The sequence below is a fragment of the Narcine bancroftii genome, chromosome 3 (genome assembly GCF_036971445.1).
Source record: "Narcine bancroftii isolate sNarBan1 chromosome 3, sNarBan1.hap1, whole genome shotgun sequence".
In the NCBI taxonomy this organism is placed as follows: Eukaryota; Metazoa; Chordata; class Chondrichthyes; order Torpediniformes; family Narcinidae; genus Narcine; species Narcine bancroftii.
This window is the reverse complement of record NC_091471.1, coordinates 119,507,980-119,532,834: the sequence shown is the minus strand read 5'-3', so window position 1 is coordinate 119,532,834 and position 24,855 is coordinate 119,507,980. Positions and strand designations below refer to the sequence as shown.

Below are 24,855 nucleotides of genomic sequence, written 5' to 3'. Positions count from 1 at the left end.
ATAAACATCCATGAAGAAAATTTGCCCAGCAAAATGGGGGTAGGGGAGAAGAGGGGAAGCTGTGGCTGGTGGTTGAATCTATTAGAAGGTGGTAGAAATTGTAAAGACTAATCTGTTGAATGCAGAGTTTGGTGGAATAGAAGGTGAGCACCAGAGGAATTCTGTTCTTGTTCCAGCCCAGGGCGTGGGAACAAGGACATGGGGAAATAGTTGAGGTGCACTCTAAGGGTTTGTTAATAAAGATAGAGGGAAAGCTGTGATTTAGAAAGAAAGGAGACATCAAAGCTTCATGGCAGAACTGTTCTGCCCAATACTGTGAGGAATTAGAGGTGAGAAGCACAGTTCAGGTCATCATGCCTCCATAGACACCTCCACTCTCTTGACCTATAGGTCAAGTTCAAGTTTATTTAACATCCAATTATTAACAGTACGTAAAAACAGCATTCTCTGATCCATGGTGCAAAAAGTGTAAGCACACACATATAGACATAACACACAAACAGAAAAATGATACATATCGAGTGAATCTATAATGTGTCTTCTATAGATATATTAAAAATAAATATTATTAATAAATAGTAGAGACATGGAGTGTTGTTTTAATAGTTTAGCAGTCATTCAGCTGTTTCGGTGTCCTCAACCTGGAGGATCTGGCTCTCATTCAGCTCTCTTTCATGATGGGAGTAGTAACTGGAAAATGCTTTGTGTGGGGTGGTAGGGGTCCTTACAAATTTTTTGACCTCTCTTTAAACAATGATTCTGGTAAATCACATTGATGCAGGATGGGGGGGCAGGGGGAAGTGGGGGGAATGAAGAACTCTGATTCTCTCTGCTGCTTTTATGGTCCTGTGAATTGAACTCCGAACTGATGCTTCACAGCAATTGTAGCACACTGTGTTGCAGGTGGCCAGGATGTTCTTGATAGAGCTTCTGTAGAAAGCTGACCGAATGGTAGCCGGTAGCCTTGCACATCTTGGACAATTAAAGAGGTGTAGTTGCTGTTATGCCTTCCTGACAAGTGAGAATATGTTTTATGCCCAGGATAAGTCACTTCATATGTGGACTCCGACCAACTTGGTGCTTTCCCTTTCTCCATTACTTAGCTATTAATGTGTAGTGGAGAGTGGCTGTCTCTAGTCCTCCTGAAGTAAACAATTATCTCCTGTTTTGTCCATGTTGAGCTTGTTATTCTCCAACTTGTTGTCCAGCTTGCTATTCTCACACCATGTCATGTGATTTTCCACCTCTTCCCTGAATTGCTATATTTCACTTTTTTTTATCTCTGTACACTGCACCCTTTATTGTAACACTGCTCACGGTATTGTTGTTTGATTGATTTTATGTTATTGCAATGCTCACTGTATGAAATGCCTTGCCAAAATGACCTGCAAACAAAGCTTTTTTTGTACATGTAACAATTTTTTAAAAATTATTCTGTTCAATTTCAGAAGCACTTGCATGGAAAGTCTCATCTTTGCAGCAAATACCATGGGACTAGAGGAGGTAGGGGGAATGGAAAAGTGTCCTTGTAGGAGATAGGATGGAATAGCGAGTAGTTGAGAACTAGGAGTCAGTAGGCTTGTCATTGATACTAATAACTATTTTATCCTGAGATGGACACAAAAGAGATACAGAGATTTAGCATGTGAAGCTAAGGGCAGATCCTTTCGTCTATCTCTCTCTAACTGCTTTCATTCAGCACATCCCCATGGTCACCCTGCTTTCATCCTATCAAAAGTAACTCTCCACTCTCCTGCACCTTTACAAGATAGTTTTGTCTCTTTTTTTAAATTCTACTAAAGGGTCTTTGACCTAATACATTAACAGTTTCTTTATCCCTCTGATGTAACTTGTCCCACTAAGTATTTCCTGCATTTTCTATTTTTCTTTCAGATTTCCAGAAACTAATGTTTATTTGGTTCCATTTAAGTGCATGCTTTATGCTGTTTGAAGGAAATTAGGCTGTCTTGAACAGAACCATCCTTGAGATATTGGTGGAAATTTTCAATTCTGAAAGGAGCCATCATTAAAACAAATAAACATTCAAAGGACAAGCAAGTGTGCTGTGCCCAGCTCCATTGCAATCTGTTGGTCATTGCTATCAGTAGTCTGCTCAGTCTCCCAAGACTTAGTATTTTTTTTTCCCTAATGCATTATAGAGGTGAGACCTGAATCACACTCTGTGCATATCAGGGGTCTCTTGCTTGGAATGTGCACTGCCCCAAAATGTTAAATACCAGAACTGATTTTATAGAAAATAAATCCTTTGGAACACGTTTGTGAAAGGACACAAGTGAAAAAAATCAGTCATTCCAATTCAAGAAAGTCAGGTACAATCGTGAGCTTTTCAAGTTTGCGGCTAAAAACAGAATCTGTGTAGAATGAAGATTAACATTTTTCATGGTTTTGGAGAATATGTGTTGACTACAACAACTAATTTTTAATCAGGGTCATTTCAAACAACATTACATTGTACCTGTACAATAATACTTCTGGAGAAAATTGCAATCCTGTGCCAGACAGACAATTTTTTTAATTTTAATTTTTATTTTTCACACTACGGATCATATTACCCAAAATACACACAAACATTTCTCTCTTGATTATACACTGTCATTTTCTCCCCTTGTTCCGCTCCTCCCTTCCCTCCCTCCTTCCCACTCCCCTCCAAACCCATTAAACGTTCAACATGTAAAAACAATAAACCCATTAAACAATGTCATCACACAATGAAAATAAACAAGAAAATTGTGTCATCTACTTTTACACACTGGGTGAGTTCATTTAGTCTTCTTCTCATTCTATCATTTTAGGGGGTGGAGGTTCGCGGTAGGCCCTCTCTGTTATGTTCCATGTACGGTTCCCAAATTTGTTCAAATAATAGGAACATAGGAAGTAGGAACAGGAGTAGGCCAAAAATGGCCCATCGAGCCTGCTCCGCCATTCAATACGATCATGGCTGATCTAATTTATGACCTAACTCCACCTACCTGCCTTCTCCCCATATCTCCTAATTCCTCTATCATGCAAAAATTTATCTAACCGAATTTTAAATATGTTTAATGAGGCAGCCTCAATCACTTCCCTGGTTAGAGAATTCCAAACATTCACTACTCTCTGGAAAAAACTATTTTTCCTCATCTCTGTCCTAAATCTACTCCCCTGAATCTTGAGACTGTGTCCTCTCATTTTAGTTTCCCCGGCCAGCTCAAAAAACCTTCCTACATCTATCCTATCCATACCCTTCATAATCCTATATGTTTCTATAAGATCTCCTCTCATTCTTCTGAACTCGAGCGAATTAGTCCTAGACGAGTTCATCCCCTTCATCCCAGGGATCAACCTAGTAAACCTCCTCTAGACTGTCTCCAAAGCCAGTATATCCTTCCTCAAATATGGAGACCAGAACTGGACACAGTACTCTAGGTGCGATCTCACCAGTACCTTATACAGTTGCAACATTACCTCCCTACTCCTGAATTCAATTCCTCTAGCGATGAAGGCCATTTGCCTTCTTAATAACCTGCTGCACCTGCAACCTAACTTTTTGCGATTCATGCACAAGCACTCCCAAGTCCCTCTGCACAACAGCATGCTGTAGTTTTTCACCCTTTAAATAATATTCAGCTCTTTTATTTTTCTTGCCGAAGTGGATAACCTCACACTTACTAACATTGTACTCCATCTGCCAGACCTTTGCCCACTCATCCAGCTTAACTATATCCCTCTGCAGACTCTCCACATCCTCATTACAGTTTGCTTTTCCACTCATTTTGGTGTCATCCACAAACTTGGCTACACCACATTTTGTCCCTTCCTCCAAGTCATCAATGTAAATGATGAACAGTTGTGGGCCTAACACCGACCCTTGCGGCACCCCACTTACCATTTTCTGCCAACCTGAAAAACTCCCATTTATCCCGACTCTCTGCCTACTGTCAGACAACCAATTTTCAATCCAGGCCAATATAACTTCCCCGGACTTCACTTTCCTGTAACTTACTGATAAGTCTCTTGTGCAGCACCTTATCAAATGCTTTCTGGAAATCCAAATATACAACATCAACCTGTTTCCCTCTATCCACTGCACCCATTATATCCTCAAAGAATCTTAACAAGTTTGTCAAACAAGATCTTCCCTTTCTAAAACCATGCTGCGTCTGCCTGATTGAACCCTTACATTCCAAAAGTTTCACTATTTCATCTTTAATGACGGCTTCTATCATTTTTCCAACTGCAGACGTCAAGCTAATTGGCCTATAATTTCCAGTCTTCTGCCTACATCCCTTCTTAAAAAGTGGCGTGACATTTGCTGTCTTCCAGTCTGCCGGAACCTGCCCAGAATCCAAGGAATTTTGGTATATGACCACCAATGCATCAACTATAGTTTCTGCCATTTCCTTCAGAACCCTTGGATGCATATCATCAGGACCAGGTGATTTGTCTGGCTTTAGTCCCATTAGTTTCTCCATCACTACTTCCTTTGTAACAGCTATTTTATCAAGGCCCTCCCCAACATTCGCATTCTGAACTCCTCACTTGGGCATGCTGGATGTGTCTTCCACCGTGAAGACTGACACAAAATATTTGTTCAATGCCTCGGCCATTTCCTCATTTTTTGCTACCAAATTTCCTTTCTCATCCTCCAAGGGTCCAATGTTAACTCTGGCCATCCTCTATCATTTTGTATATTTATAAAAATTTTTTGCTTTCTGTTTTTAAATTTTGTGCCAATTTACTTTCATTACCCTTTTTCCCAGTTCTCATTACCCGCTTTGGAACCCTTTGTTGTCTCAAAGTTATTCCAATCTTCCAGTTTCCCACTGCTCTTTGCAACTTTGTACACTTGCACCTTCAATTTTATACTCTCCTTTATTTCCTTTGTTAACCACGGTTGATTTTTCCATCCCTTGCTGCCCTTTTTCCTGAATGGAATATATTTTTGTTGAGCATTATAAAATATTTCTCTGAAAATCTTTCACTGTTCCTCAACTGTTTCATCAATTAGCCTGTGCTCCCAGTCCACTCTGCCCAATTCCTCCCTCATCCTATGGTAGTCACCCCTGTTTAAGCAATTAGGAGCTCTTCACAGGTGGCTGACCAGTCCGGAATGATCCGACCTGGCTAGGGACACAACCCTTTAAGGCCCAGACAATAGGTGTGGCTTAGCTCTCAGCCAATCGCTGTAAGCACAGTCTAGATACAGTAACTATATACACTATGTACATTGGTGATAGATCTGTACTATCACATTCACCCCTTCTTGGAGAATTGACCCTGGGGAAAAAAAACAAAAACGAGGGAGAGAATGAAAGGAAGGGGTAAGTCAAGGACTGTCGCGGTCAGGGGGTCTGACCATCCGGCATGACCGCCGTGGTGCCGGGATTGGGGTCGCTGGAGTGGTGTCGCCAGCGGGCTCGTCGGGTGCGACTGCTCCGTCGCTCAATTCCCCAGTCGTGTTGTCGGCAGGGTGGCCCGGGTCATTGGGGTGCTGTTGGTCCTTCTGTTGTGGCACGGGGCCTGGAGAATAAGGAGTTGGGGAAGGTTGGGTTGGGGGGTTTGCTGGGTCTACCGCGTTCTGAGCTAGGTCCTGCACCAAAACAGTGTCCTCCTGCCCGTCTGGGAACTCAATGTAGGCGTAATGTGGCTTCGCGTGGAGTAGAGTCACTCGGTCGACCAAGGGGTCGTTCTTTGAGTGCCGGACATGGCGTCGCAAAAGGACGGGGCCAGGGACGGTGAGCCATGCCGGTACAGTGGTTCCTGATTCGGATTTCCTCGGGAAAAGGAACATCCTTTCGAGGGGGGTGGCATTTGTTGCAGTACATAGGAGGGAGCGGATGGAGTGTAAGGCACTAGTGAGAACCTCCTGCCAGTGAGAGGTGGGGAGACCTTTAGACCGGAGAGCCAGTGTAACCGCTCTCCATATGGTGGCATTCTCCCTCTCGACCTGGCCGTTACCGCCTGGGTTATAGCTCGTGGTCCTGCTTGAAGCAATACTACACTCCAGAAGGTACTGTTGCAGCTCTGCACTCATGAATGAGGACCCCCTATCACTGTGGATGGAATTGTTTTAGATCTAACTATTTCCCCTTCCATCTGAATGACAAATTCAATCATACTATGATCACTATTTCCCAGATGGTCTCTGACTATTACATCATTTACTCTACCTATCTCATTGCACAACACTAGATCCAGGAGAGCATTTTCTCTTGTGGGTTCCTTAACATGCTGCTCAAGAAAGCTATCGCGTATTCATTCTATGAAGTCCTCTTCCAGACTCCCACGACCAACTTGATTTTCCCAATCTATGTGGAAGTTAAAGTCCCCCATGACTACTGCCGTATCATTATTACATGCCTTACTTATCTCTCTATTTATTTCCTGTGCCACAAAACTATTGTTATTTGGTGGGTGATAGATAACACCCACCAATAATTGTTTTCCCCTTGTTATTCTTTATCTCTACCCAAATGGACTCAACATTATGCTCTTTAGATCTTATATCATCCCTCACTACTGTCTGGAGCTCATCTTTGATTAGTATTGCAACTCCACCTCACTTACCATCCTGTCTATCTCTTTGCACCACCTGATACCCTTGAAAGTTTAATTCCCATTTAGGGTCACCTTGTAGCCATGTTTCTGTGATGGCTACCAAATCATAGGCGAGGGTACTGATTTGCGCATTAAGTTCACTAACCTTATTTATAATACTGCGGGCATTCAGATAAAGTGCCCTTATGCTCTTTGTCCTTTTAATATCTAGTGACTTCTGTAACCTTTTCTTTTGATTTTTCTGCCCACTATTTTCTTTATAATTTTCTTAATACTATCATTGACCCGAAAACTCACTGCATCATCTGATTTTTTTACCTTCTCCTCCCAACATTACTTTTCCTATTTTACTTTTCCTGGCCATTACTTTATCTTCCCTACCCTTTTCCCTATCACTCTGGTTTCCATACCCCTGCCAAATTAGTTTAAACCTTGCCCCGCTGCTGTATCAAACATACTTGCCAAAATGTTGATGCCTTTTGGATTTAGGTACAACCCGTCCCTCTTGTAAAGATCATCCCTTCCCCAAAAGAGATCCAAATGATCCAAGAAGCCAAATCCTTGCCCTGGACACCAGCACCTCAGCCACACATTCATTTTCCTTATCCTTGCATTCTTTTCATCACTTGCATTTGGAACAGGTAGTAATCCCGAGATCACAACCCCAGCGTTCTTGTCTTTCACCTTTCGTCCCAGCTCACTGTAATCCCTTTTCTTGTCAATGTCGTTTGTACCCACATGTATCAAGAGATCAGGCTATTTTGGACCCGATTTGTGATATCTCGTACCTTTGCACCAGGGAGGCAGCACACCATGCGCGTATACTTATCTGGCTCACAGAACCTCCTGTCTGTACCCCTGAAATTGGAGTCCCCAATAACTACTGCATTTCTCCTTTTCCTTTTCCTTTCCACCACTCTGCCAGGTTCATTGCCATTGACCTGGTGCCCATGGCCATCTTCTGTTCGGTCATCTCCCTCAACAGAATCCAACACAACATAATGTGACTTTATTTTTTGAATTATATGTTATTTTTTCCAGTGGAATACATTTATTCATTTCTATGTACCATTGTTGTACTCTCAGGCTCCCTTCTGATTTCCAGGATGACATTATACATTTTTTTTTGCTACAGCTTAGTCTATCATAATAAATCTTTTTTGTGCTTCATTCAATTTGAGGCCTATTTCTTTACTTCTTATATTACTTAGAAGAAAGATCTCTGGATTTTTTTTGTATGTTGCTTTTTCTGATTTTATTTAATACCTGATTTAGATCTTCCCATAACTTTTCCACTTTGTCACATGCCCAAATTGAACTGTTGTTCCCATTTCCTTCTTACAGTGAAAACATCTATCTGATACTGTTGGGACCCATTTATTTAACTTTTGAGGTGTGATATATAGCCTGTGTAATTAATTATATTGCATCATGTGTAACCTCATGTTTATTGTCTCTTTACTTCAAAAATCAATTCATCCTTAATTTATTCAGCAGTGGAAACATGAAAATGTTAGTTTCCAGAACATTTTTAAAATTTTCACTTATGTATACTATATATCTTATATTTTAAGATTTCCACAATAATTAAATTTATGCACCTGAACTGAAAAAAAATACAGTATTTCAGACCCAAATACATTTTAACTTCAACTTAGATTTGTGAACTTTTATACGTTTGAAGTGCAGGCAACACATAGTCATTTGTGTGACAACTAAACTGTTAAATTTAGATAGAAATTTCTTCTGAATTTTTATAGAAATGAAAATGAATTTTGATATTAGTTTGTAAAACTGCAGAATAACTCTGTCGTTTAAAATTGTAACTTGTCCTGATTCGGATCCAGTGAATTTTGAAAGAGTAGCAAGTGACCTCTCTGAAACATATCAGAGCCTATGGGCTTTTGAAAGGATCAAAATGGAGAGGATGCTTCCACTTATTTGAAAATTTAAAACTGGGGACACATTTTCAAATTAAGAGTCCATCAATTGAACACTGAGATGTGGCTTTACTTTTTTTTTCTTGATTCTCTGGACCTCTCTTCCCCAAAGGCAGTGAGAGCAGAGTGTTTGAGTACTTCTCAGAGAAAGTTAGATGATCTAGGAGGCTACAGGACTAGGTGAGACTGAGGACTTGAGCATAGAAGCAGGTAGACCACAATCTTCTTGAATAGTTGAACATGTCTGAAACTAATTCATGTTAAGTCAGGTTTATCGTTATCTGATTGCATAAGTACACCTGACGAAACAGGGTTCTCCAGTTCTTGGTGCGAAACGTGCAGGCACACAAGCAGACATAACACATATACAGACAAACAATACTTACGCAGGACAAGTATTCCTATATACAGATGAAAAAATAAATAAATTTGGTTCATGTAAATGAAAGTCTCGGATGGTTAGTGTGAGCAGTTCCTTTGGTCATTCAGCATTCTCACTGCCCAATGGAAGAAACTGTTCCACCATATAGTGGTAGCTGGCTCTGTTACTCTTGTATCTCTTTGCCAACAGGAGCAGCTAAAAGATGCCTTCTGCAGGTGGAAGGGAGTCTAAATAATTTTGTGTGCCCTCTTCAGTCAATGATCCTGGTAGACCACATTGATGGTGGGGCAGAGAGGGGGAGGGAAACTCCAGTGATCCTCATTGCCACTCTTATGGTCCTATGGATTGACTTCCACACTATAATGCAGCTGTCCAGGATGCTCACAATAGAGTTCTTGTAGCAGGTTGACATCATAGTGGCCAGTGGTCTTGTCCGCTTCAGTCTTAGGACATTCAGTCGCTGTTACACCCTCCATACAAGTGAGAAGATGTTGTGTGTCCACGATAGTTCACTAGTTAAATGAACTCCAACAAACTTGGTGCTCTCCTCTCTCTCACCAACAGAATTGTTTGTATATTTGTATCTGTCAGATTTGTTCTCATGGAGTTCCAAAGTTATCTTTTTGTTTTGATGAAATAATTATTTCCAACTGAAGAAGGCAATGTTATTTTAAATTAAAAAAAAACATTGTATTAGATTTTGGCATTGTGGAGTTTGATGGTTTGGCACTGTGTTTTGTGGTGGGTGGAATGGGCTGGTGGGTGCTAAATCCACTAAAAGAGACAGCACATCAGAAAACTAGCCGCAAACTCCTGAAGTTTGCACTTAAACTGAGTATACCAAGTTACATATGAACAGTCCCCACTGAGAGATTTTTTTTTAATTATTCACAGAATGCCTTCTTCCATAGGGGCTCGGTATTTATTTTCCATCCCTTTTTGCAACTGAAGAAAGAATTGTCAGTCAACACTAACATTATTTTGGATGGAGTCACAAAAATGTTGATAGATTTCCTTTCATTAAAAACATCAATGAAACCACTGGGTATTTACAACAATCCAAAGATTTTGTACATATTGTAACTGAGACCAAATTTTATTGTAAAAGTTTGAATGTACTTCATTACTTGAACTTAAATACTTTAGCTCTAATGGTGAAATACATATCTCTGGATTAATAACATTCATTATTATTCTAATAATTAAAATATTGCAATGGAAGTACCAAGTTCATTCATTTTTAATACATTTAATTGTTACAGTGGGGTTGGAACATGGATTTTTAAATTTAATTGTGCCCACACATTTCACAAGACAATGGATCAGGGAATTCAAGATTCATCATGTAATACTATGGGAAATACGTTCTGCCTGCCCCTTAGAGTAAGCCAGAACTGCTTACTGCACCTGTACTGCACCTGTACTGCACCTGTAGATGGATTGAAGGGTGATTGGAAGTCTTTAAACATTTACAACAATTTCTGACAGTTTTCCAGATGTTACTGTGAAATACTTTATTCATGGAAGTTGCTCTGTAAACCAAGTTTATTAACTTTTGAGGAGAGATTCTAAGCTTTGGAATCTAGTTTCTAAACTTGGATGTTTGCTATGTTATCTCCATTTGGAGTCCTTTCTCAACTATTATGTTCAGAACATAATATTGTACCTTTGAGGGCCAATCAGGATTAGTTTCCACATGAATCATAATAACTTCACAAACCTGAAGTTGGACTGCGGTCAAGTAGACCTTCTGGCCACAAATTGATGCTTTCAAATTCTTTGCATCAGAAACATTATTTCTTCTGAAAAGAAATACAGATCTTTCAGTCTGCAGACACAAAAGCATAATGCATGGCAACCATCTCAGTGTTGACACTAACAAAACTCATCAGAATGGCTGGCTACTAAAGTTTGCAACTCTGTCTTCATTGAGTAATTAGCTGGTGGCTTAGAAACAAGGGAGTGATGATTCTCAATGTTTTTCAATCATTGTCTCTGTGGCACTGGAAGCTCATTTTTGCAAATGTGAAGGAAGTGTATTACTTCAGTTTTTAATTATTAAAGTTTATTTTAATAATATTAGATATTTCATTTCTGTCTCATCTCATTCTGTCCAATTTATTATTCTCTCTCTTACTCCCAGCTTTACTTCGCCTCTTTATTTACAATTCTGTCCACAATTTGACATTGCATTAATTGCGCTGACTGATTTAGAACCTGACAGCATGGGCTGAATGAACACTACCTGATTGTTTTTTTTTATGCCATTATGTTCTTAGCGAAGATGCTAATCAGCCAAGAAAATCAAAAGCTACATACAGAATCAGCAATTCATGATCTTAATCTGATCACTTGTCAGCATTGCCTTTTTGGAGTTCAGTGCTGCAGCTATCTCCTCATACGTCCTTGCCTGACTGGGAACTAGTTCAATAAGAAGAAGGAACTCCTACCACTGAGTTGCTGGGCAATTTCTTGTGGTCATTTGTATGTTTTACATGTATGTGTTTTTTTTTTCGCTTAAAAATACAAGTGGCTTGTGAATATTGAATGCATTTAAAACTGGATAATACAGGGGTTACAAACATGGATATTTCCCTTTGCAGTGCAGCATGACCAACAAAATGAGCTTGGATTGCTTAGAGCAGGACATGATGTGGGCAGGAAAAAAAAGATAGGAGGGCATGAAAGACTGTCAGTGGGAAAGCTTAACAACCTGCCGCTTTCAGGAAGCAATTCTCTGATATGGCCATCTGTTAATAGCAGTATGTGAAATGTCTTCACCTTAATAATGACATCCTGTTAAAATCAGCTGCAACTTCAATTGCTGCTTCAAGTAGGATAATGACCTTGTTGCTGGTGGTTGTCAAGATGCCTGTCTAAAATGAACTATTATAAGCCTAGGCTGGATATTTGCAATATCCCACAGTTTATCATGTGAAGTAGGTCACTGATGTTTTCTTTTCAAAGAGAATTAACTAAATTTCATGCTCTCTCACTAGAAACCACAGAAAGACAACAAGAGGTATCACCAGGCTTTCAAATGTCCCTTAGATCATTGAATGCACTGGTGTTGCTTTGCAATGCCAAATCTTAACTCTACCATGGGCAGTGAATTATGCAGAGGAGTGCCCTTGTCTTGGCCATGCAAAAGTAAACATGCATTCATTCTCCTCTGGTTCTTTTCAAATTGAATTATTTATTTGTTTTTCATGCCTACTGAGATACAGTAAAAAAAAGCTTTGTTTTGTCCGCCATCCAAGCATGTCAACCCATGCTTAAGTTTAGCAGATATTGCAACAATAAACCAAAAGTACAGGGTTCTGTATTACAATGCCAGTATGCAGGATAGTGTGTTACAAGGACAAAACGCAAGGTATAAAGAAAGGTACAGTTAAAAAAAGTACCAATGAGAGATCCATTTAAGGGTCTATTAACAGAAGGAAAGAAACTCTCTTTGAATTCTATAATGGCATTTATATTTCTTCAACAGACAAAGTTAGTTATATGGTGACGAGGCTCATCAGCCTCGATGTGGCTGGTGACTTCATTTTGTACCCATATTTATAGTGAAAACAATGTTTTCACACTTTATGAATTGGATCAGACATGTGCATGCTGTGCTCTTGCCTCCACTGTCTGGATCACCCTACAAGAAGATAACCATTCTCAAGAGTTAGTGTAAATTCTGTGCTGCCCCATTATTCTGCATAGTCTCAAAATCAAGACGGTTCCTCCCTTGCAACAAGCTTAATAGTAAGCATCTTAGGAGCAGAATCAGTAAAGCAGAAGCTGAAGTTGATGAAGAAATCAAAGGTTTAGTTTGTATCCCAGTATGGTTATTATTTCTTGATGTTGGTTACCCAGTAAGGATGTATTTTACTTCTCCGACCTTTTCTTTCATTTTTGAATACAAGATAAAAACATGCAAAATACTAAGGCAGATTCAGAAAAATATTAAAAATATATTAACAAGGAAAGGATAATAAATCTATATCTTGAAAAACTGGAACTGTTCTGTCATGAAAAAATCATTCTATGATATAAAGATCCATTCTGCGATACTCTTAAATGGAGGTTATTGTCTTCAAAAACTTACTTCTGCAATGATGTATCAGTGTGTACCAGAAAGTAATTCTTTCAGTGCACATTTGTTGGAAGATCAGGAAGAATAACTACTTTGTCCTCTAGCCAAAAAGAATAGTATCCCAATCTCTATTGATAACTATGGAGTAGATGTCTATATCTAAAAGCAAATTAATCTTAGAATCTGGCGAACTGAAATAATGAAAGGAAAATTTAGTCAGAAAATGTTGGTATATACAAGTAAAGAAGCATTTCAACATCCTGCTTTGAGATCAAATTCCATCTACATCTTTAGTTCCTTCATTTGTTTCTTAACTTGTCGCATTAACTTCCTAAGTTACATTGGACATTATCCCTTTTGTCACTCAATTTCTCCTCCTTTCTATCTTATCACAGTTTCCTGTTTTATTTCCCTCCACAATTAAAACCTGTTGTCTTTGAACTTCTTCTAATTCTAATTGAACATTATTGACTTGACACATTAACAGGTTCCTTTGAAACATAAATTTAGCTTTTCGATCAGTGTAACTGGGATAATTGCAATGTTTAAGAAATATTTGGACGCGTGCATTGATAGGATAGCTGTAGAAATATATGGACTAAACATAGGCATGTAGGACTATGTAGGTGGATTTTTGTTTTGCCAGTGTGTCCACGCTATATAACTCTATGACTCTGTTTGAATATAGAACCATTGGAGGAAAATAATTCATCTTTCTTTGTTCATCAGTGGAACCAAAACCAAGAGGGGATTTTCAACTATAAACTTATTTCTCCACCATTTCCAAAAGCATAACTTATTAAAAATCTCAATATATGAAATAGATAAAACATGTTGATATTATTAGGCTGCATTATCACACAGGGTTATTTTGTTCCCTTAATCTAGTTAGATTAGAAAGATTGGTAATACCTACTGTGAATTTGCTTCCAATTTGCCAACATGGTTGCTATTCGTTAGCAATAATTTACTTGTCAGCAGACTCTTAGGATGTTAATTTAAAGTATTTTATAAACATTCAAATCTTCAAGAATGGGCAAATTACAATTTATGAGTTGGTCTCAAATGGATCATTTATTAGAATGAGACACTTATTTGATTCAAATGGGTAAGCATAAAAGCATTGACAGAAACATTGTTGTCAGTAGGAAACTCTTTGTTCAGCATATTGGGCACTTGATTGTTTGGGTGGAAGAATGATATAAATCATTCTCATTATTGTATTTTAACTTGTTTTTGGTATGTTTTACAAATGACATCGTGCAGTGGGCAGCACCTGATTTGTTTGCAAGTCAGAAAGCTAGCAGTTTACATAGGTAGTGATATATTACACAAAATTAAATAGCAAGCATTTGTAATACAGGTGGCACTGTTGGTACAATTATAAAACTGGCATATGTGACTGTTGGCAAAGTTGGCATGGATGGCACAACTGAGAACTTTGGAACAGATGGGAAATTTGGCATGGTTGACATAGTAGGTCTTGGTGGGAAGATCTTTACAGATGGTATAATTGGCACTCGAAGGATGAAATGGTACATGTGATACATTGGCTCTCAAAAATATCAGCTCTTCCAAAACACTTTTGCTATAATTGCCATGTATTTTCCTCTACTTTTATTTGGTGTAGTGCTATGTTTTGTTTCTGCATATATATATATATATATATATATATATATATATTTCTTCAGTAACAGTGTTATGTACTTTATATACATTTATATGAAAGAGTGAATTTTCACAGGAATATTTGATTTCCCTTCCATAAACTTGAGGGAAGAATCTGGAAAACATACTTAAATGTGGTTTATGCTATTTATACGTTTTAAGTGTTTTTTTTTTCCATTTAAGTTGATGGAGAATACTGATGGAATTTTATCCCATAATTGTTGGATTCCATTCTAAAACATTGAACAATGAAAGGAAGTTTAAATCTACATGCAGATTGAAGCCAAGAAATTTTCCATCAACTTTATCAATCCATAATTTTATCTGTGCTTTAATATTGTAAGCAATGATATATAGCTGTATATCACCATTGTAAGTAATAATATGTTCATTAAATATGCTGTCAATTTGTGGACAAGTAGATGGCAGGTTTACATGAAATGCAGCTGTCTGAGATCTCTGCTACAATTCTATTAGATTTGTTACTAAAAACCTCGGGCTGAAGACTAAGGACACCAACAAGTTTGAGAAGTCGATGAGCGGTATCTTGAAATAATGTTTAACTTGGGCTTTAAAAGTTTTTTTTAAAGTAGAAGAAAGCAGGGGCGTGGCAAGATGGCATAGGGAGCGGACGCGCATTCCCGGTCTCCCCCAGGCAGTTATATAAATACCCGTTTTAAGAATATTTCTTTTCTGTTAAAAGTCTTTGTTTTGTTTATCAATTGTTTTTAGTTTAAAATGGCAACAAAGATTAAGGAAAATAGAGTTCAAATACAGAACAAAACTACACTCTCCGACTTTGGAAGAAACTCGGCCTACTTGCCCAGACAGAACCACGGAGTCAAGGCTGGAATTTTCTTAAGAACGGAGCTCATTAATTGGACTGTCGGATAAGCTGGCCTTGGACACCCCTCTGAAAGATGGTGATGAATATTGATTTGAAATGTTTTATGAAGATAAATTGCAGTAATTGGCATTGGTTGCCCGTGAGTTTTAAAAATCCAGATAACATTAAAGTTTATTAGTGATTTTTTTTTTGGATGGAATATCGGAAGGATGAATTTATTATCTATAAATACAGAACAAAATTACATTCTTTGACTTTGGAAGAAATTTGACCTATTTGCCCAGACAGAGCTGGAGTTGGTGCTGGAATTTTCTCAAGAACAGAACTTATTAAAGTTGATTTCGGACTCCTTTTTGAAAGATGGCGACGAATGTTGATTTGAAATATTTGAAATATTTTCTGAAGATAAACATATATATGGAACTCCTTGACTTGCAATAAGGTTTATTAGTGATTTTTTTTTGGATGGAATATTGGAAGAGTGAATTTATTATCTGTGAGTATGCATACATTGCAAACAGATTTTAATAGTTTTGAAAAGGTTTTTTTTTAAACTAAACAAGATCAGTTTAATATTGAGAAAATTGGAAAAAACTGAAATTTTATTATTAAATTTGGAAATTCAGTAGAAAGAAACTATGAACAAGATTGATGATTTATAAAATTAAAGTCAAAGGAGCAATGTTCAAGAAGAGTTAAAAATTTTGAATAAGTTTTTCTTGAAAATAAACAATAATTTCAACTTAACATTGAGAAGATTGACAAAGTGGAAAATTTGATATTAAATTGGGAAACATAGAACAAAGAACTTATGTACAACATTGATGCTTTAGAAGATCAAGACCGAAGGAATTATGTTCAGGAAAATTTTAAAAGATTTGAAAAAACTTTTTTTTGAAAGTAAGCTACAAATTCAACTTGAGACTGAGAAGAATGGAAGACTCGGTGTTGAACTGGGATGTTCAGAGGTGTTTTAATTCAGTGGATGAAATTCAGGAAGACTTGAAAAAAATTTTTTTTAAAAAAGCTTTTATTGATTGTAAACAATGTTTAACTCAGTGTTGGGAGGGTGGAAAGGGTGCAAAATTTAATATCAAGTTTGGATTTTCAAAAAAAAGAGTTTATGAATAAGATTGGTTAAATTGATGGACCGGGGTTTTATGGATATAAGAAATGATGATTTTTCGGTTTATACGTGTATTTTGTCTGCCTGGGGGGGGGAGGGGGTGGTACTTCTGCTCCCGAAAGTCATATGCCACTTGTGGTTTATACCACACCCATTTGGGTTTTTGGGAATTAACTACCACAAGGTGGTTTCCTAAGGGGTTAGGGGAGGTGGGGGGGGGGGTGAAAATTTGAAAATTATTTAGTATCTATTATGTAATATTATACTAAGTCAATTTGAAATGAATGTATGGAGATACTATAAATAAATTTTGAAAAAAAAAGTAGAAGAAAGCAAATCTAGGTGGAGATAAAGAATTACATGGCCATGATTAAAATACTAAACAAATAACATCAGCAGTTTTGTCTCATTAGAGCTAAATTACCTATAAGTTTTGCGACTTTTTCAGAAATTAGTTTTCCACACAAATTAATGCATAAGCCACAATAAAATGTCTTTTTTTCCCCCCTTTAATAAACACCAACATTTTAAAACAAATAATGTGTGTATTTTAACCATTAGCATTTGTGAGGGATTTTGAGCATTGTGGCTGGTGGGTGGCAAATCTCCTAATGCTGCCCTTTTTTCTGCTACCGCGGACAGGCTAAAATCAGTCCTATTTTGTTATCTGAGAATTAAGTGAATTAAATGAGGTTGGACTGGTTCATAATGAAGTTCATAGTCACAGTATATACTGTTGTAAGGTTCTCTTAAAAGTTAAAATAATAAGAGAGAGATGGATAAAATAATACACCAATAAATTGAAAAATAATCAAAATCTGTTGTGGTAGATTATGGCTAACTACACTAGTAATATCTGTGGTATCAAAAAGAAATGAATGTGGATGCAATAGCTTCACTGAAGGCTAATGAGAGTTGAATGTTCATTCAGTATTTCAACAGGCTTTCATTGTATTCACTATGCTTCAAATAACACATTTGTTGCTTTGCGAATTAAATGTTGTAAATACAACTATGACACTTACAGTCATGTTTCTTCTAGCCCTTTCGTCGAGTGACTTTCTCTGTGGTGAGTCAGCCTCAGGATCCACATCAAGGGTCCCTACAGAGCTGTTATGACAGCGGCTTAGAGGAATCGGAAACTCCTAGCAGCAAGAGTTCTTCCGGACCAAGACTAGGTTCACTCCCACTTCCAGAAGACAACTATGAGAGGACCACACCTGATGGAAGCGTTGGTGAGGCAGAGCATATGGAAAATGGTAAGGTTGTAAAACCACTCCTGTTTTCTTCAAACCAAGCATCAGTAATAATATAATGAAAGGATTTATAGAAAATAACTTGACAATGCAAAATTCAAAGTTCAGATCCCATTATGCCTTTTTTTAATATTCCTTCTTGAATTAAAATAAATATTATTACAATAATATTGTCAGCCATTTTAAATGCTAAACTTCATTCAAATTATAATGAAAATATATTGTGTTATGAGATTTATTGAAAGTGCACTTGTTCAAAGGGCTTTTATAATTTTCTCTTGAATCATCTACAAATGCAATGCTAAACTGGAAACAATTTTATTTTAATTGTATTTAAGGTTGTCAAATTATCAAACTAATTTGTTTGTTCCCTCTTCCTTGTCCTTGTGTGTACCTTTCAAAAGTGACAGGTAGCTATCTACTGGGCTGATGGGGTGTGAAACTGGGGTGATCACTGATGTAAGTCAGGAATTTACCCGCTGTAATTTGCTGTTTAAGTACCAGTGCAATATTGGGCATCACTGAAGTTGAAGTGGAAAATGGGTCACAGTATCAAAGAGAGGATGTGTGCACTGATTGATGCAGTGAATTCAGAGCAAAATTAATCTCTATTAGCAAATTATTATTATTGTTTCTGGCTGTGCAATAATACTTTTAAATCAACACAATTCCTTTTTGATCTCCCATTTTTTACAATTTCAGGTGTGACTGATGTAGACCATTTGCAAAGTAAAATAATCTCCCCTCGAAGTAGGTAGGCATTTAACCTGGACAGTTGTGGAGGGGGGGGAGGGGCATGTCCCTGGGAAGATGATGATGGCTGAAGTGCCACCATAACTGAAAGATCAGTCATTTAGGATTCAATTGATTAAGGTGTATGTGCACTCCCATTGTGGGTACTTCAATGTTTTATTCCTGTAATTGTGAAACATCCTTAGAACTTACTTCCTAACTTAGAATTGCAGTTTGAAATGTTAAATAAAGCCATAAAATTTATTCATTAAAAGATGAAAATTATTTTACATTATCGATTGATCCTGAGGAACTAGCAGAGAACCGACGAATAAAGTGTCCAGGAATTTTGGGAAGATATATGGCTTAGGCTGCATTAAGACTGGAAAGTAATTTTGTTCACTTTCACAAAAAACCTTTCCAGTGAAATGAAGTTGAGGCACTTTTTAGCCAATAGGATATTTTTTGCTGTGTGAGAGAATTTATCTAAGTAATCATTCATGTCCTTGCTTGAAGATGTATTGACTTGGAAGAATGTTATATTGGCCAGTATGTCAGGATACAAGCTTCTTTGCAAGACCAGCTGCATCTGTCAGCAGTTATGGAAACTGTGTGGTTAGAGCTTACATTAAGCCAAGCATTAAGATTAATTACCTGGAGTAAAAATGAATGATTTTGCTGTCTTGCACTCAGATACAATTTGATAATACCAGAGACTTCATTTTATTATGTATAGGCGACTTAATTTATGGCAGAAAAAAATGTATTTTCTCTCAAAAGCAATTTTCTACTTTTTGCAGCTCTGTTCTTTAACCTGTGCATTATTAGTTTGGGAAATGAAAGTTATTTTATAAGCTGGCATAATCAATTCTATTTATATTCCTCGTTTTTCTTTATGCCAGTAGCTTCTTCAGTTGATTAGTGTTCTGCTTTAAATGCATTTTCATATGGAGACAGTCACCAATCTAAAGGGAAACAGTGAATGATTTGGTTAACTTTTCTCCTGAAGTACTGTGCTTACAGACTAAAACCACACAGCATAATGTCCATGCTATTATTTCCTCTCCAAAAATGTATGTCAACTTGGGAAAAATGTTTTGAAAAACTTTTTTTAATATTTCAAATGGCTTGGGCACAGCTGTGTTCATCAGTTTCTTTTGTAAATGCAATATGTTACAATAGCACAGAGATGTAACCCAATATAAAAATAAATGTTGACTATTAAAATATCAAAATCTATTTTTTATTTAAAAAATGTAAAGATGCTTATTCAGATTAAATGGCCTTCATAGTTTAACTAATTAACTATTTAAGAGGAGGAGTTCCACTCTCAGTACTTACAAATCATGCAACATGCATAAATCCTGCAGATATTTATTGCAGAATTTCCAATCCAATAATGTTTATCCCTGTCAGTAAACCTAAGAGTGGGGCATTATTTTGATTATATGTATCAAGTCCTAATAATCTTATGTAAAGAAACACTGAATATATCTAGTTTTAGAAGGCAAATGAATCTACTAAAGTGGTTAATGTTATATCACAACCTGTCGTCTTGTACATGCATGAGGAAATGCTGGAAATAATGAACATAGAGCATTACAGCACAGTGCAGGCCTGCATGGGGAAGTACTGGAAATAATGAACATAGAGCATTACAGCACAGTGCAGGCCTTTTGGCCCATGATTTTGTGCCGACCATGTATACCTACCAAAAAAAAACTGAACCTTTCCAACCTCATAACCCTGTATTTTTCTTTCATCCATGTGCCTGTCTAAAAGTCTCTTAAATGCCCATATTGTTCCAGCATTTACCTCCTTCCCTGATAATGCATTCCAGGCAACCACAACTCTCTGTGTAGAAAATTTTACCCTTCATATCTCGCCTAAAATTTCCTCTCTTTGTACAGATGTTCTCTGGTGTTTGCTACTTTGGAAAAAGGTACTGGCTCTCTATCTTATCCTATGCTTCTCATAATCTTGTGGGCCTCTATTAAGTTGCCTCTCTTCCATTATTCCAAAAGAGACAAGTCCTAGCTTTCCACATAAGACATATTTTCCAATCCAGGCAACATCCTGACAAATCTCCTCTTCACTCTCTCCACAGTTTCTACATCTTACTGTAATGAAGTGACCAGAACTAAACGCAATATTCTAAGTGTACTCTCACCAGAGATTTATAGAGCTGCAACATTACCCCATGACTCCTGAACTCACTCACCTGACTCATGAAGCACAGTATCCCATAGGCTAACTGTTCAACCTGCGTGGCAACCTTGAGAGATTTGGACCCCAAGGTGCCTCTATTATTCCTCTCTGTTAAACATTCCACCTTTAATCATAAACCTTGCCTTTTGGTTTGACCTTCCAAAATCCAACACCTTACACTTATCCGGATAAAACTACATCTGCTACTTTTCCATCCAACTCTGTATCCTGTCTATATCTTGTTGTTACCTATGATAACCTTTAACACCATCCACAATATCTCATACCTTTGTATTATTTGCAAACTTACCAACCCATCCCTCTACATCTATGTCCAGGTCATATGTAAAAATTACAAAGATCAGGGGTCACAGAACTGATCCCTGCAACACTTCACTAGTCACTGACATCCAGGCAGAATACTTTCCGTCCACTGCTCCTCTTTTTTTTTTACAGCAAGCAAATCTGAATTCACATATCCAAGGTACCATGCATCCCAGGCGTATGACTTTCTGAACAAATCTCCCATGGGGCACGTGAAAAATGCCTTAATAACATTCAGAAACATCTACATTTCTATCTTCATCAATTTCTTTTGTGACCTCCTGGAAAAAAAAAAACAACTTAAATTAGGCTCGTCAGGTATGACCTTCCCCTCCCAAAGACATGCTGACTATCCCTGAGAATATTGTCCTTCTCTAAATGCTCCAAAATCCTGTCCTTAAGAATCCTCTCTAATTATTTACTCACCAATGATGGAAGACAAGGGGACCACATTTGCCCTTCTTCAATCCTTCGGCACCTTCCCTGTGGCCAAGGAGAGCTCAGAGATCATTGCCAAAGCCCCAGAAATTTCTTTCCTTCCTTCCATAGCAACCTGGGATACAGTATATCACATGTGGTCTTTATCAAACCTGCTTTTTTTAAAGAAGATGCAGCACTTCCTTTTGATTAATCTCAACTTTTTTATTCTGACCTCGCCTTGATTAAGGTCCTTATTTTTTTCTGCCCATTGTTGTTCGTTATATACATTAATGATCTAGATGATGGGGTGGTGAATTGGATTAGTAAATATGCAGACGATACTAAGATAGGTGGAATAGTGGATAATGAAGAAGGTTTTCAAGGATTGCAGAGGGATTTGGGCTGCTTAGAAAAGTGGGCTGAAAAATGGCAGATGGAATTTAATGCTGATAAGTGTGAGGTGCTTCATTTTGGTAAGAAGAATCAGAATAGGACATATGTGGTAAATGGGAGAGCATTGAGGAATACAGAAGAGCAGAAAGATTTAGGAGTAACGGTACATCGTTCCCTGAAGGTAGACACTCACGTGAATAGGGTGGTGAAGAAGGCTTTTAGTATGCTGGCCTTTATCAATCATTGCATGGAATATAGGAGTTGGGAGGTGATGTTGAGATTGTATAAGACGTTGGTGCGGCCTAATTTGGAGTTCTGTGTGCAGTTCTGGTCGCCTAATTATAGGAAGGATATAAACAGAGTGGAGAGAGTGCAGAGAAGGTTTACCAGAATGTTGCCTGGGTTTAAGTATCTGGAGTATGGGGAGAGATTGGACAGATTGGGTCTTTATTCTTTGGAGCGTAGAAGGTTGAGAGGGGATTTGATAGTAGTATTTAAGATTATGAAAGGGATAGACAGAATGGATGTGGATAGACTATTTCCGTTAAGAGGAGGAAAGATTAAAACAAGAGGACATGAGTTAAGAATTAAGGGGCAGAGGTTTAGAGGTAACATGAGGGGGAACTTCTTTACTCAGAGAGTGGTAGCTGTGTGGAATCATCTTCCGGGAGAAATAGTGGCGGCGGAGTCAATTGTATTATTTAAGAAAAGGTTGGACAGGTATATGGATGAGAAGAAGATGGAGGGTTATGGGCATTGTGCAGGGAGGTGGGACTAGAAAGGGGTGTTTGGTTCGGTGCGGACTAGAAGGGCCTAATGGCCTGTTTCTGTGCTGTAATTGTTATGTTATGTTATGTTAAATATTGAAGCAAAGTATTCATTTAGGACCTAATCAGCCTCCTCTGCCTCCACACACATGTTGCCTCCTGATTCCTGAAGTGTCCCACCTTCATTCTCATTATCCTTCTGTTCTTCACATATGCATAGAATGCCTTAGTGTTTTTTCTTAATACTACTTGTCAAGGTCTTCTCATGTACCCTTCTAGGTTTCTTAAATCCTTCCTGGCTACCACCCAATTTTTATGAGCCCTTCTTGTTTTTTTTTTGTTTCTTAAATCTATGCTTCCTTCTCCCTCTTAACCAGGTACCCTGCCTGTTTTGTCAACCATGGTTCCCTTTTCCTACCATTTTTTCCTTGTTTCAGTGACCTCCAAACATCCTTCACATTACTTCTGTGGTTTCTCCAGAAACATTGATCCTCAATTTACTCTTCCTAGTTCCTGCCTCATCCAATCGTGATTATCTCTTCCCCAATTAAACACGTTACCATTTTATTTCTGCTATGTTAAAACTCAGGGAGTTGTAATCATTATCAATAAAATTCTCCCCCACTGAGAGGTCCGTCACCTGACCATGTCCATTACTCAGTACTAGATCCAATACGACCTCTCCTCTAGTTGGCTGGTCCACTTACTATGTCAGGAATTCTTCTTGAGCACACCTGACAATTTCTGCCACATCTATCCCACTTGCAGTAAGGAGATACTGGTCAATATTTGGTTTGTTCCCTCAGCAGTACCTGCTACTCTACCTATCTTTGTATCATCTGCAAACTTAGCCACAAAGCCATTTATTCCACAATCCAAAACTTCAAAATACAACGTAAAATGAAATGACACCAACACTGACCTTTGTGGAACATCACTGCTAACCTGTAGCCAACCAGAATAGGATTTATTTATTCCTACTCTTTATTTCCTGCCAATCACCCAATGCGCTCCCCATGCTAGCACCTTTCCTGTAATTGCAGAGGCTCTCATCTTGTTAAGCAGCCTCATGTGCAGCACTTTATCGAAGGCCTTTTGAAAATCCAAATATATGGCATTCATTGCATTTCCTTTGTTTACCCTGCTTGTGGTTTCCTCAAAATTCCTTTTGTCCTATTCCATCCCCAATTATTTCCCTGCACCCCTGAAACTTATTCTCTTTCATGCATATGTTTCAACTCGCTTTGTATTATTTTTTTCATCAAGAAGTAATTTATACCAGCCAATTAAAAGCTTTGGGATGTAATGTTTTTTTTTCAAGGAGGTTCTGCAGAATCAAGTCCTGACAGACTGCACAAACAACTCCTAAGCTCAGAAATGATTCCAAGTTCCTGTGCCTGTGAAACAGCTGGACTAACTGATGTGTCACCATGCCCCACTTAGAACCAAGTGAATGTTATAGTAGCAAATTGCACAAATCTTTCTTTAACAAGTTCTTATATTTTTGTTTAACTAATAATATGATTTTTGATTTTCAAAGGAAGAGGTGGAAGTTTTACTGCAGATATATATCCCAAAGGATTGGGATATACAGAATCAGGTTGTGCAAGTTTAACAACCAATTGTTGAAGTAGGTGGAAATGAAAATGTGTAGAGGCAAAATAGGGACAGTCATAGCACTGCAGAATGTTAAATGTATTGAGTTCATGTGCATATGCACATGCTAATGCGAGAATTCAGAAAACACTCTTGGATTTCTCATCACAAATTTGTGATCATCTGTGTTGTGTAATTAGATTCTATTCTCTTAACTTTCTGTACCATTACCACCAAAGTTTCTTTCAGCCATATGAAAGAAACGTGCATGTTTCTTTTTCTGCCAACAATTCGATGAGAATAATAATTTTGTTCAAATTTTCTGCTCATAAACTGTTTAATGCCAGTACTATCACTAAACGTCCAGTTCTTTCTTAAATAGAACCACAATCTTACTAAGTGTTCACTTTTCACATGTGTTTGCTAATCTCATTGTCATATCCATGTGCAACATATAAAATGATCCATTCCTCTGAAAGATATCAACCCATAAGTCAAATAAACAAAAAATATATGAAATGCAGATTCATACAATTTATTAAATTGTGTTGTCA

The 24,855-nt window shown here is 37.7% G+C and overlaps 1 protein-coding gene across 3 annotated transcripts in view; it reads left to right on the top strand.

The window, feature by feature from the left end:
• The window catches only part of pcdh7b (protocadherin 7b), a 421,552-nt gene that overhangs the window by 193,204 nt on the left and 203,493 nt on the right, over positions 1 to 24,855 (top strand). For all 3 annotated transcript variants that reach the window (XM_069924999.1, XM_069924998.1, XM_069925000.1), the window contains exon 2: positions 17,648 to 17,864. In XM_069924999.1, coding sequence (XP_069781100.1) covers positions 17,648 to 17,864 — 217 coding nt within the window. The remainder of the gene's footprint in view (positions 1 to 17,647; positions 17,865 to 24,855) is intronic.